We start from the raw sequence: 12,051 nt of genomic DNA on the forward strand, positions 1-12,051 counted from the left end.
AAGTTGAACCCACGGGCTCAGGCAATCCACTCACCTCAGCCTCCCAAGGCGCGGGATTACAGGCTGAGCCACTGAGCCCGGCTTCATCTATCTCTTAATAGAAAGCAAACTGTGACTTTTGTCTGGTTGCATTGATGTGTCCCTAGAACCTTCCAATCCACTTAGTAAGTTCTCAGCAATTGGTTGTCGAATAACTGACTGAATGACCCGGAATCTAAGCCATTCCCGCATGCGTCCCTCCTGGCTACTCTCCCCATGGTCACAGAAAGCCCATCCGCTGTCCCCTCCCTTGGCTCCTGCCAAGGCAGGTCCTTACTTCCTCATACAGACGCTTCAGGAAGCAGATGTACTCTCTAAGTGTCTCCAGCTTGGCTTGCAACTCCATCCTGCTCAGGAAAACCCCATCGGCATCCTGGGGACAAGGAGACAGAAGCTATGGAACCCCCACTCCCTCTTTGCAGGCCCTACTCTGGCTCAGGAATTCTGCTCACACACTGCCCGACAGTCCCCCACCACTGCCCCCGGAGACCCCCCTCCTTCCTCCTCCAGCCCTGCCCTGTCCTGCCCTCCCCTTTGCCCGACAGTGACCCACACCGCCTTCAGGAAGGCTTCCCTGATTCACCCCAACCAGTTCTGCTTCTTCCACTCCCTCCCCGCCCTCTCCTGCAGTGACATCAGAGGTTGTCAAGCTGTCCCTCGGTCAGATCTTGTCTTGGGGGCCCTGTGTCTAGGTAGATGTCCCATTCCCCTGGGTGGGAGGCCCTGCAGGCAGAATGATGGCATGTCCTCAATCAAGGTCTCCTGCCTGCCGTCCCCCCAGTCTAAGACTGGGCCCCGCACACAGTAAATGCTCAGAATGTAAGTGGAGCACTGGCCCCCGCCCTCACCTTCTTGAGGACCACAAAGTCATTCTCGAGTGTGGCGCGCCTGTGGGCTTCCTGCTTGTACCTGCCGAGTGAACAGTAAAGGGCGCAGCCTGAGGCCCCGAGACCCGAGTCCAGGCCCCAGCCTCCAAACGTGACTGCCCTGAAAACGACTCCTTGCTACATGATGACCCAAACGGGACACACGACCAGCCCCCTTCCCTCCCCCTTCCTGCCATGCCCTGTGTCCCTGTGCCACTCTCTCTGCCCGCGTCTCCTAGATGACAACAACCAAAGGCCATCACGTTGATAAGGCAAATTCAAACGCCTCTCCTCACGACTCACAGCCATCACCTGAGCCAGACAGTACGGGCTTTATCAGGGAGATCGGGTGACTTGGCCACGACCCCACAGATAATGACCTAGCCAGCACGGAGCTAGCCCCGGTCTCCTGGCCCCAACCCCGGGCTCCTTCCAGAACCTTCCTTCCTCAACCTCCCATCCCATCCTCCCAACAGCCCTGGGAGGTAAGAAGGGCGGATGACATGTCCCAGTTTACAGATGGGGAAACTGAGGCTGGGAGAGGTACGGCAAGTCTCCTGCTAGTCCAGGGCCTCTCCTCTCCACAGGTGACCTGGGTGGGGAGCCCAGAGCCACAGCCCATCTGTGAATCACGTCCTGAACCTGGGGATGGCCCCACTCAAGTGATTTCTGTCCTGCCCTGAGACCAGAGAACATCAGGATCACGTTTGCCCACAGCCTGCTGAACAGGAATTTCTCGAAAAAAAAGCCCAGTGAGGCACTGTTTAAAGAAGCCCCTCCTGGCCCTGACCAGAAACATGGGCCCTCATGGCCTGTGCCTGCAGGAAACGGGCCACGACCCAACAGAGCCAGGTCTCCCTGCCTCGCTCAGAGGTTCTCCGAGGGGGGGAGAACACGCTGTGGGTCTTCTTGTGGGGACAGGGATGCAGAGGGGTCAAAGGGGGCCGGCTGTGCATCTCTGAGCCCGAGGCATGTGGGAGCCCCTCTGGCTGGCAGACCCAACCCGAGTGCCCGCTGGGACTTGCAGGGTTTGCCTACTTGTCCTTATACTCCTCCTCCTGGTCCCGGCAGGCCTTCAGCTCAGCGTCCAGAGGCCCTCGTTCTCCCTGGAGCTGCTCCAGCTGCCTCCTGAGCTGGGCCAGGCAGCCCTCAAAAACGGGCTCCAGGCCCCACGGGCCACCACTCATTCCCAACTGCTGCAGCAGTTGCCATTTGGTCTCCAGGACCTTGTTCTGCTGTTCCAGGAACCGCACCTGCCGCACAAGCAAGAGGGTCCCTGAGGTCCCCGCGGGGCTCCCTGGGCACAGCCTCCGGAGCATCAAGCCTCAGGGACCCTCCCGTCAACCCCACCTTTTCCCTGCCTCCCAACCTAGCCTGGGCAGGGGCAGCCTCGTGCCCTTCCATGAGACGCTGAACATGTCAAAATGATCAGACAAGCTGGGCGCTGTGGCTCACGCCTGTAATCCCAAGCACTTCAGGAGGCCGAGGCCAGAGGACTTGAGCCAGGAGTTTGAGACCAGCCTGGGCAACATAGTGAGACCTTGGCTCTACAAACTATCAAAGAATTAGCTGGGTGGGATGGCAGGTGCCTGGAGTGCCAGCTACTCGAGAAGGATCACCTGAGCCCATGAGGTCGAGGGTGTGGTGAGCTGTGAATGTGCCACCTCCAGCCTGGGCAACAGAGTGAGACCCTGACTCAAAAATAAATGATTGGACATTCAAATGGGGAAGGGTTATTGCCAGCTATTTTCTGCCCTGAGCCCCAACCATGGAATAACAGGGCCTCAGCATAACCAGAGAGACTCCATTTAGACCACAGGAGGGACTTCCTTCCTGTGGAAGTGATTAGAAAATGGCAGAAGGAGGCCAGACCTCCCCCCTCCCAAGTCCGCCCAGAGCAGCCACTCTGGGGGAGGCCTGACACAGGGGCCTGGCTGAGGGCCCCTCACCTTGTCAATGAAGGTCGCAAACTTGTTGTTGAGGGTTCTGATCTCCTGGGTCTCCTGCGTCCGCACCACCTGGAACTGGGGGTCCATCTCAATCTTCAGGGGAGTCAGCAGACTCTGGTTGATGGTCACTTCTTGGATGCCCCCCGGGGGGCAAAGGGAAAGCCCGGGCCCACCACTCCCCTCCCCAAGCTGTGCCCCCAGCCTTCTGCCTGACCCCCAGGCCCTCCCCCGGGAGCCCCCTGGGCACCTCCCAAAGGGACTGAGGCTTCTGCTGCTGAAGCCACCCCGGCTGCGGCCCCCCGAGGGGGAAGAACAGGCAGAGCGAGCCCTGAAGCCCCTCTGGGCCCGGCATGGGGAGAGAGACATGGCAGAGGCAGACGGTCCCACAGCTGCAGACAGACACGCGGATCGTCGGGGTGTGTGAGTTCCTGCCCCGGGGCCCCGGCACGAGACTTTTATCCCCTCCCGAACCTGGGCTGGGCCTTGGAGAGCAGGATGCTCTCAACCTGACTGTGTCTGTCACTCGGCTCCAGCTGACTTACTCTGACACGCCTGGAGAATGGGTGTCTGGCACGTGCAGAGCCCAGGGGAGAAGGGGACCCGGACCCTGCCCTCAGAGTGCCCAGGCTGGTGGAGAGAGGGGCATACCCACAGACCAGGAAGCAGGCAGAGGAGACCTGACTTCAGTGCTGGGGGCAGAGAGGGATGGCCCGAGCAAAGTCACAGAGGGCCATTCAAGGGAGGCTTCCTGGAGGAGGAGACAGGGAAGGAGGAAAGGAAGATGGAAAGGGTTCTGATGAAGCATCAGAGTGCGCTGAAGATGTGGCCTGAGGAGCATGTAGCTTCTCAGAGAGGCTCTGTCTCCGAGGGTGGAGAGGAAGGCCCTTTGCAGCACTACAAAGTCAGGAAGTTAATGAGGTATTACTGACATCGCTGGCTAAAAGACACTCCAGGATTTGGAAACGAACAGAAAAACAGGGTGTCCAAGTCCCTCCTCTTGCCCAACCCAGCAATCATCCACGAGGCACCACCCCATGAAAGCAGGCAGCTCCCTCCAGGACAGCATGGGACAGAGCGAATGGGCCCAGCCCGGCCCACTCCTGCACAAGCACATGGCACCGGGTCATACACCTGTGACCAGGCTCTGCGCGTGCTTGGTGACCAGTTGGAGGTTCCCCGGGCTCTGAAACGAAACTTGCATTTGGAAAAACACTCCTAGGGGTGCGGGAGCCAGAACAAGAGATTTGGGGTTTCCCATAGGACAGATTCTGCCTCGGACCTGGAAGTCTAGCAAGCAGAGAGCACGTGAGGGTTCATCTGGTATTTTAGTGCAATCCCGGAAGGAGGCAGGCATCCCAGAAGAAGGACGTCTAGCAGTCTCTGCTTAAGCGCCTTAGCACTGGCCAGCAGAGTTGGACAGCTCTGATTTGGGAGCATATCTCAAGTGTCTTCTTTTTGGCCAGCAGCTCACATCTGTAATCCCAGCCTTTTGGGAGGCCAACATGGGAGGATTGCTTGAACCTAGGAGTTTCAGATCAGCCTGGGCAACATAGTGAGACTCTGACTCTACAAAAAAATAATAATAAAATAAAATTTAAAATATCTTCTTTCCATGGCAAGAGGGCTATTTCTCCCTGTCTCCCCCCGCTCCCCCTTCTCTGGAGCCTGGTGCATTTGGAAGCAAGGATTCTGGCGCCTTTGACAATGACAGTGCAACTCAAAGCAGGGACAAGCAGGGCCTTAGCAGAGTGAACACTCAAGAGATATGCTATGAGGAAGTCACTCTGAGCGATTTCAGTCATCCCCAGATACCCCGCCCCCAAGGCCAGACAGCAGCAGGGATTAAAAGCCCCTTCCTCCTTCCCTTCGCCCCTTCCGGCAGCACCCCGAATGACACGGAACTGAACAGCAGATGACCTCACGAGGAAGAAGAGGCAGGCCTTCAGTGAGGAAGACAAAGGAGTCCAAGGAGCCAGGGGCCAAGTGAGGAAGAGGAGAGGGAAGATCCCGGAGAGAGGAACGGGACAGGGAGGGATGCAGAGCAGCCCTGGAGTCCAGAATGGGGAGCTGAGGACACCACGCCAGACCCCAGCCCCTGGGGACCAGTCTTGAGAAAGGTCTCCCCGGACTGGCCTTCCCCCTTCTCGGTACTGAGGGTGGAGGACAGAGGTCACACTAGGGACGGGGCCAAACCCGCCTCAGGGAACTTCCCCATATTTGTAATATTCTAGAACACAGAGCAGAGCCAGAGAGAGCTTCAGGTTCATCCAGTCCAATGCCTTTGTTTTACACTTGAGGACTCTGGGGCCCCATAGGATGTAGGGTGGGCACAGAGACTATATCCCCTTGGGTAAGCTAAGAGGCTGCACCAGGGGACCTACAAGTCTGCTCTGTGCTCCGAGGGACTTGCTCAAGGCCACCTCACAGCCATGCAGGTTGGAGCCGCCACCCTCACCCAACTCAGACCACCGAACCCTAGAGCATCCCCAAACAAGCCTCCTGCCCCTCCACATGGTCACCCTGAAAAATTCCTAACACAGCATCACCCAGCACGTGGTCATCGCTTCCCGGCATCTGTCTTGTGCATTCACCCTACCCAGCTCTGGGTCTCATATACACTGGGCATCAACAAACAGTTGTTTAAAGAGATGAATTTTTATCCATGACAGTTATACCCAGGTTTTTTTTTAGTTGGAGTCTCACTCTGTCACCCAGACTGGAGTTCAGTGGCCGCTCCCTGCCACCGCAGCCTCAACCTGCTGGGCTCCGATGATCCTTCCACCTCAGCCTTCCAAGTAGCTGGAACTACAGGCGCGCACTACCACGCCCGGCTAATTTTTGATTTATTGTAGAGATGAGGTCTCGCCAAGTTGCCCAGGTGGGTCTCGAACCCGCGGGCTCAGGCAATCCACTCACCTCAGCCTCCCAAAGCACAGGATTACAGCTGAGCCACCGAGCCCGGTTCCCAGGGACCTTTTTAACTCCCCAGGTTTGCAATCACTGCTGTAACTGATGCTTTCCCTATTGAAATATAGTTTAAAAGATCATGCAGGCTGGGCACAGCTGTGGCTCACACTTATTATGTAATCCCAGAGCTTGGAGAAGCCGAGGCAGGAAGATTGCTTAAGTCCATGGGTTCAAGGCCAGCCTGGGCAACATAGTGAGAAAATTCTTTTTGTTGTTGTTGTTGTTAAGATTAGAAAATATAGTTTATTTAGAAAGTAAATTAGAGAGAGAAAGAGGAGATACACCTCCTCAAGGTAGGGGAGGGGGGCCAAAGCCAGGAAACACGGCAGCAGCCATAGCTCCAAGAGTTCATGGCCACACCAGAGTCTAGTAAGGCAATGAACTTCTTTTTTAAAAAAATTTGTTTAATTAGACAAGCTTGGTGGCACATGCCTGTAGTCCTAGCTATTCGGGAGGCTGAGGTGGGAGGATCAATTGAGCCTAGGAGTTTGAGGCTACACTGAGTCATAATCGCACCCCTGCACTCCAGCCTGGGCAACACCTGTCTCTAACAACAACAAAAAAGAAGATTATGCAGTGATGGAGAGAACAACAAAACAGCTTGGAGGCTGAGCTTGGGCCCTCACCAGCTGAGTGATTTGGTCCTGTACACAAACAGATCCCAGCTTGTACAGCAGAAGGGTACAGCTGGCTCCCATCCTGGGCTGAACACACTGCAGTGCAAAGAATCCAACAGGCTTAGTTTCCCCTGCTGCAGGTCCATCGCCCCACACCTCGTGTTCTGCAGCCCCCTCCCTCCCCTGTCCCTGTCTCTGGAAAAACCCCTCCAGATATCCCCCTCTCCACCTAAGTTCACCCTCAGCCACAGCCTCAACATCCCAGTCTGGTTTTCTCTAATTACTCTCAACCTTGCCCTTTCTTGTGCCGTGGATTTTAAACGTTATTTATTCCTAGTTATTTGTTTATTCAACAAAATTGGGTTGAACACCTACTTTATGCCAGGCCTTGTACTGAGAGTTCAAAATTTCACCCAGACCAAGGTCCAGCCCCTGGACTAAAAGACCTCAGAGTCTAGTGGCAAAACAGCTATTGGACAGGTAATTACACAAGTCTCTAATTGCAATTTGATAAGGAGAAAAAAGTATAAATGCCCAACCTAGCTTATTCCCCAACACACTAGGGACACTCCCACCCCAGGGCCTTTTCATCTGCCGTTTCCTCTTCCTGGTGTGCTTTGCCCAGATACCCACAGAGCTCGCCTCCTTCCAGATTCGAGAGGCATCTTTCTGGCTGCCCTGAACCCACACTGCAACCCCGAGGCCAACCCCCCTTGGCCACTTCCTGTCCCTGCCCTGCTTCATTTCTTCCTCCCCAGCACCCACCACTTCCCGTGTTGGTTTCACTTCCTCATCGTGTGGGTCAGCTCCTAAGCTAGACTGTGAGCTCCATGGGGAAGGGATTCTGCCTCTTTGCAACTGAAACGGGGGACTGGCAGCCACTAGGAGCTCCGTAGACACTCACTGAGTGACTGAAAGACCGTTCTGCTTCCTCTTGCTGATTTCCTGCCATCTCTCAACCCTGGAGATCCTTGGGACCCTGCATTCTCTTCTCTGAAACATCAGTCACCCCTTCCCCTGCCCTCCCAAGCGGGGGCATCCCATTCATTTGAGAAACCTGGTTTTGTTACTCCGTGTGCACGTTTGTGTGTGATACCGAGCGCCTGCTATGGGCTGGACACTGAGACAGGAGAGAATCAGGCCCCTTCCCACCCTGGAGGAATGTCTAGTCCCACGGAAGACAACATATGAATGCAGGAAACCAGGAGATGGGAGATCCTGAAGGGACTGTTCTGATTGCAGGCTGGCACATTGGTGTGTTGTGCGGCAGGGGGAGTCTTTTCACCCTGATAGTGGCAGGGTCTTGGGGAAAAGCAGGGACAGAGCCCTGTGGCATGCCACTGGAGACCCTCCCTCCGTTTGGGAGTCTACCCAGCTATACCTTTATCAGACCCCATTTTTCCCATCTTACTGTAAGGACGTCAGAAAATGTGTCACCCGGGCATGGTGGCTCAGCCTGTAATCCCAGCACTTTGGGAGGCCGAGATGAGAGGATTGCCTGAGTCCAGGGGTTTGAGACCAGCCTGGGCAACTTGGTGAGACCTTGTCTCTACAATAAATCACAAAAACTAGCTGGGCGTGGTGGTGTGCATCTGTAGTTCCAGTTACTTGGAAGGCTGAGGCAGAAGGATCTCCTGAGCCCAGCAGGTCAGCCCGTGAGCATGCCACTGCACTCCAGTCTGGTTGACAGAGTGAAACTACAACTCGAAAAAAAAAAAATGTGTCAAGTGTCCCACTGAACCCCACAGAACCGTTGACTGAGCCACAGTAACTATCAGGATAATATTGTCAGTGAGCTATTTTATCCAGTGATCAAACAATTAACCGGTCCCATTCTTAAGAACTTTACATATAGTAAGCATTTAATGTGTACGTTTACATACCAACTTTAAAGCATTTAGGCCAGGTGTAGTGGCTCACGCCTGTCATCCCAGCATTTTAGCAGGCCAAGGCAGGAGGATCCCTTGAGCCCAGGAGTTCGAGATCAGCCTGGGCAACATAACGAGACCTCGTCTCTACAAAAAATTTTCAAATGAGTCAGGGTTGGTGGCACGTGCCTGTAGTCCCAGCTACTTGGGAGGCTGAAGGAGAAGGATCACCTGAGCCCAGGGGGTCGAGGCTGTGGTAAGCTATAATTGTGCCACTGCACTCCAGCCTAGGCAACAGAGTAAGACCCCAACTCAAAAATTAAGAAAGGCATTTCATCTTAACCTTATGAAGTAGGTACCCTCATCATCTCCGTCTTACAGAAGGGGAAACTTACAGAAAGGATGCAGAAAGAACAAATAATTTGCCCAAGGCAACACAGCTGATCAATGGCCAAGGCAGGACTTGGACACAGGTAACTGGGCTCCAGAGTCTTTGCACTTCACCACTATGCTGTGCTCCTCTTAGAGACCCAGGAATGTCTGTGTTGAAGGACACCTTAACTGAAGACCAGAGAGGTGGAGTATTTTACCTAAGGCCACACAGCAGACCCAACACTGAAGCTCATCCCTCAACATTCATCCATTCACTCAACATTTATTCAGCACCACCAGGTGCCGGGCACCATGCTAGGCCAGATTAAATGAAGAGCAATAAAGGTCTCTGCTTAGGGGAACTTGCAGTCTGCCGAGGGAGGGCGGGAGGGTTGAAGAAACTACATGAAAACCAGTCAATGCAACAAAGCATTGGACAGGAGGCGCCGATGTAGAGGAGTACATGAGGTGACCCAAAAGAAACCAGAATTTGCTTTTTAAAAATCGTGTATTTATTCTCATATGTTTAAACTTCAGTCACCTGCAGAGTACTCTTCATTTGATGCAATACACCTATCAAGACACTTTTTTCACTGCTCAACACAGTTTTTGAACTCATCCATTTCTATAACTTTTAGTGCTTCTGCCATTTTTTGTTTCACCTCTTACACATGAGTAGAACATTCCCTTTGAGGACATTTTTCATTTGGGAAAAAAAAAAAAAAACTCGGGGGAGATTAGGTGCCTAGGGAAGATGGAAAATGTAGGTCATGCTGGTTTTGGTCAAAAACTGCTGAACACTCAGCATAGTGCGGGCAGGTGCATTCGTAAATCACCCGGCAAGAAATGGGAAGGCCGAGCTGGGTGGCTCAGCCTGTCATCCCAGCACTTTGGGAGGCCGAGGCAAGTGGATTGCCTGAGTCCGCGGGTTCGAGACCCACCCAGGCAACTTGGCGAGACCTCGTCTCTACAATAAATCAAAAATTAGTCGGGTGTGGTAGCGTGTACCTGTAGCTCTGGCTACTTGGAAGGCTGACGCGGAAGGATCACCGGAGCCCAGCAGGGCAAGGCTGCGGCGGCCAGGAGCGTGCCACTGCACTCCAGCCTGGGCAACAGAGTGAAACTCAAATTCAAAAAAAAATGAAAGAAAGAAAGAAATGGGGAAACACGTTGAAAGAAGCTCCAAAAAAGTTCACTGAAGCCAAACACAGCATCTCACAGCAATGCCAGCTGGGATCCACTGATGCCGATGAGTTCCTGGAACCCTTACGAAGCAGAGAAGACCTGTACTACAAGGGGTCCACCCTCCAAAAGATAATTCCAGATTATTTAGAATCCCCCTTGTACAAGATCCTGTGGGACCTGGGGGTCTTCTTGAGCAGCAGCAGGCGTTCTTGTTCAGAGAAAATGAAAGTCATCTCCTGGGGTCCAGAGGCTCCCAGGAACAAAGGGAAGAGGGTTTGGAGCCCCCCTCGGGGTCAAGGGCCTGGGCCACACACCAGGGGACTCGTTCAGGTCCCCTGGCTTTCACAGGCCAATGAAGGGCACGGCCACTGTCGTGGTGTGGAGGGGGACCCCGGCAAGGCTCACACGTTCTGCCCCTGCCCTTGGTCAGCATCTCCTCCCCCACCAAGGCAGCTGAGGACCTCCCCGACCCAGGAACCATGGACTGGTCCCTGTCTTTGGCTTTTGCAGTCGATGAATGCATGCTGATTCCTAACCCGGGATACCCTGATTATCCGGAATGTCAGTCCTTCGCAATCGACCCACACCACCACATCACACCGTGGCTCTGTAAGTGCTCCTATGTACTTCAGAGTCTTCTTTTTTTTTTTTTTTTTTTTTTTTTGAGTCAGGGGTCTTACTCTCTTGCCCGGAGTGCAGTGGCACAATCATGGCCACCACAGCCTTATCCTCCTAAGCTCAGGCCATCCCTCCACCTTAGCCTCCTGAATAGTTGGGACTACAGGTGTGTCCCACCACCATGCCCAGTTAACTTTCTTTTCTTTCTTTTTTTTTTATTTTTTGCAGAGACAAAGTCTCGAGCTGCTGGGTTCAAGTAATCCTCCTGTTTCGGCCTCCCAAAGTGCTGAGATTACAGGTATGATCCCAACCTAGAGTTTTCTTTCAATTGAATCTAAATCAGTTTGCTTTTTCCTTATCCTGACCCTAAGCAAGAATATCCTTAAAGTTGTGACTTTTGTGTGCTAATTCAAATTTTCCTAATCCACCTTAAAATAAAACATAGCTATTAAAATGCAAGATGTTTGTCTTTGCACCATCTAGGCCACCTTTCATTCCTCCTACAGCTTACACAGCTCCTTCCAGGAGACACAGGTCAATGCTGATGCCACCGTCATCTGCTGTCCTGAAGTCAGAGGCTGGAGCTCCCCAAAGCCAGTTAGAGCAAGAACGGGTATGGCTAGGCTGTATTTCCAGCGCACCTCGTAATGACACCTTTCTTGGGCTGTCAAAGAGAGGAAATGCAGACTGTCGAGCATGCCCCTTCCTCTGCCCAGGCCAGGTGGAGAACGCCCCTGCCTGGGGCTGGGGTCAGGAACCCCTGCTCTCCTGGCTGTTCCAGCAGTGAAGGAAGGCAGCCCCAACCAGACAACAGGCTTACTGCAGGAGGAAAGGGGTGCCCCACAGTTAGGCCAAGCTGCTCACTACACACCCAGGTATAGAGACCCCAAGCCCCACGAGGAGGGCATGCCTGAGACAGAGGCCTCCAGGCTCCAAGTTGTGATGGGAGTGGGAGATTACTATCTCCGCTTGAAATAATAAAAACCCATTTACACATGGAACGTGATCACATTTTACAAAGCACCTTTAAAAATTCTACTGGGGGACCGGGTATGGTGGCTCACACCTGTAACCTCAGTACTTTGGGAGGCTGAGGTGGGAGGATTACTTGAGCTCAGGAGATCGAGTCCAGCATGGACAATATAGTGAGACTGTGTCTCTACAAACAAAAAAAAATTCAAAAATTAGCTGGGTGTGGTGGCATGCACCTGTCGTCCCACCTACTTGGGAGACTGAGGTGGGAGGATTGCCTGAGCCCAGGAAGACAAGGTTGCATGAGCTGTGATCATGCAATTGCTCTCCAGTCTGGGTGACAGTGAGACTCTGACTCTAAAAAAAAAAAATTCTGTCGGGGACCCTCTGAGTGTCAATCACTGCACTGAGCCTGGAGATGCTTCAGCGTCCTTCATTCTCACCCAATCTGAGAAGCAGGTATCATTTTTCTTCTCTCTACAGACAGAAACAAAAGCAATTGCCTGAGACCTCAAAGATGGCAAGAGGCCAAGTCAGGATGAGAACCCTGGTCTTCTTTTTTTTTTGAGTTGGAGTCTCACTCTGTCTCCCAGACTGG

General features: G+C 53.4%; 1 protein-coding gene across 2 annotated transcripts in view; it reads right to left on the reverse strand.

Annotated features, from left to right (window-relative positions):
* KRT78 (keratin 78) overlaps positions 1 to 3,220 on the reverse strand; it is a 74,033-nt gene extending 70,813 nt beyond the window's left edge. Inside the window, exons 1-4 of one of the 2 annotated variants that reach the window (XM_008060391.1) lie at positions 2,855 to 3,220; positions 1,944 to 2,158; positions 888 to 948; positions 317 to 412 (exon numbers count right to left, since the gene is read on the reverse strand). In XM_008060391.1, the coding sequence (XP_008058582.1) occupies positions 317 to 412; positions 888 to 948; positions 1,944 to 2,158; positions 2,855 to 3,220 (738 nt within the window). Of the gene's footprint in view, positions 1 to 316; positions 413 to 887; positions 949 to 1,943; positions 2,159 to 2,255; positions 2,310 to 2,854 lie in introns of those variants that run through there. The other variant, XM_021713550.1, reaches the window with a different exon arrangement.
* Positions 3,221 to 12,051: the final 8,831 nt, after the last annotated feature.

Source organism: Carlito syrichta, unplaced genomic scaffold (assembly GCF_000164805.1).
Source record: "Carlito syrichta isolate Samal-C Ts95f unplaced genomic scaffold, Tarsius_syrichta-2.0.1 Scaffold304602, whole genome shotgun sequence".
Classification (NCBI taxonomy): domain Eukaryota; kingdom Metazoa; phylum Chordata; class Mammalia; order Primates; family Tarsiidae; genus Carlito; species Carlito syrichta.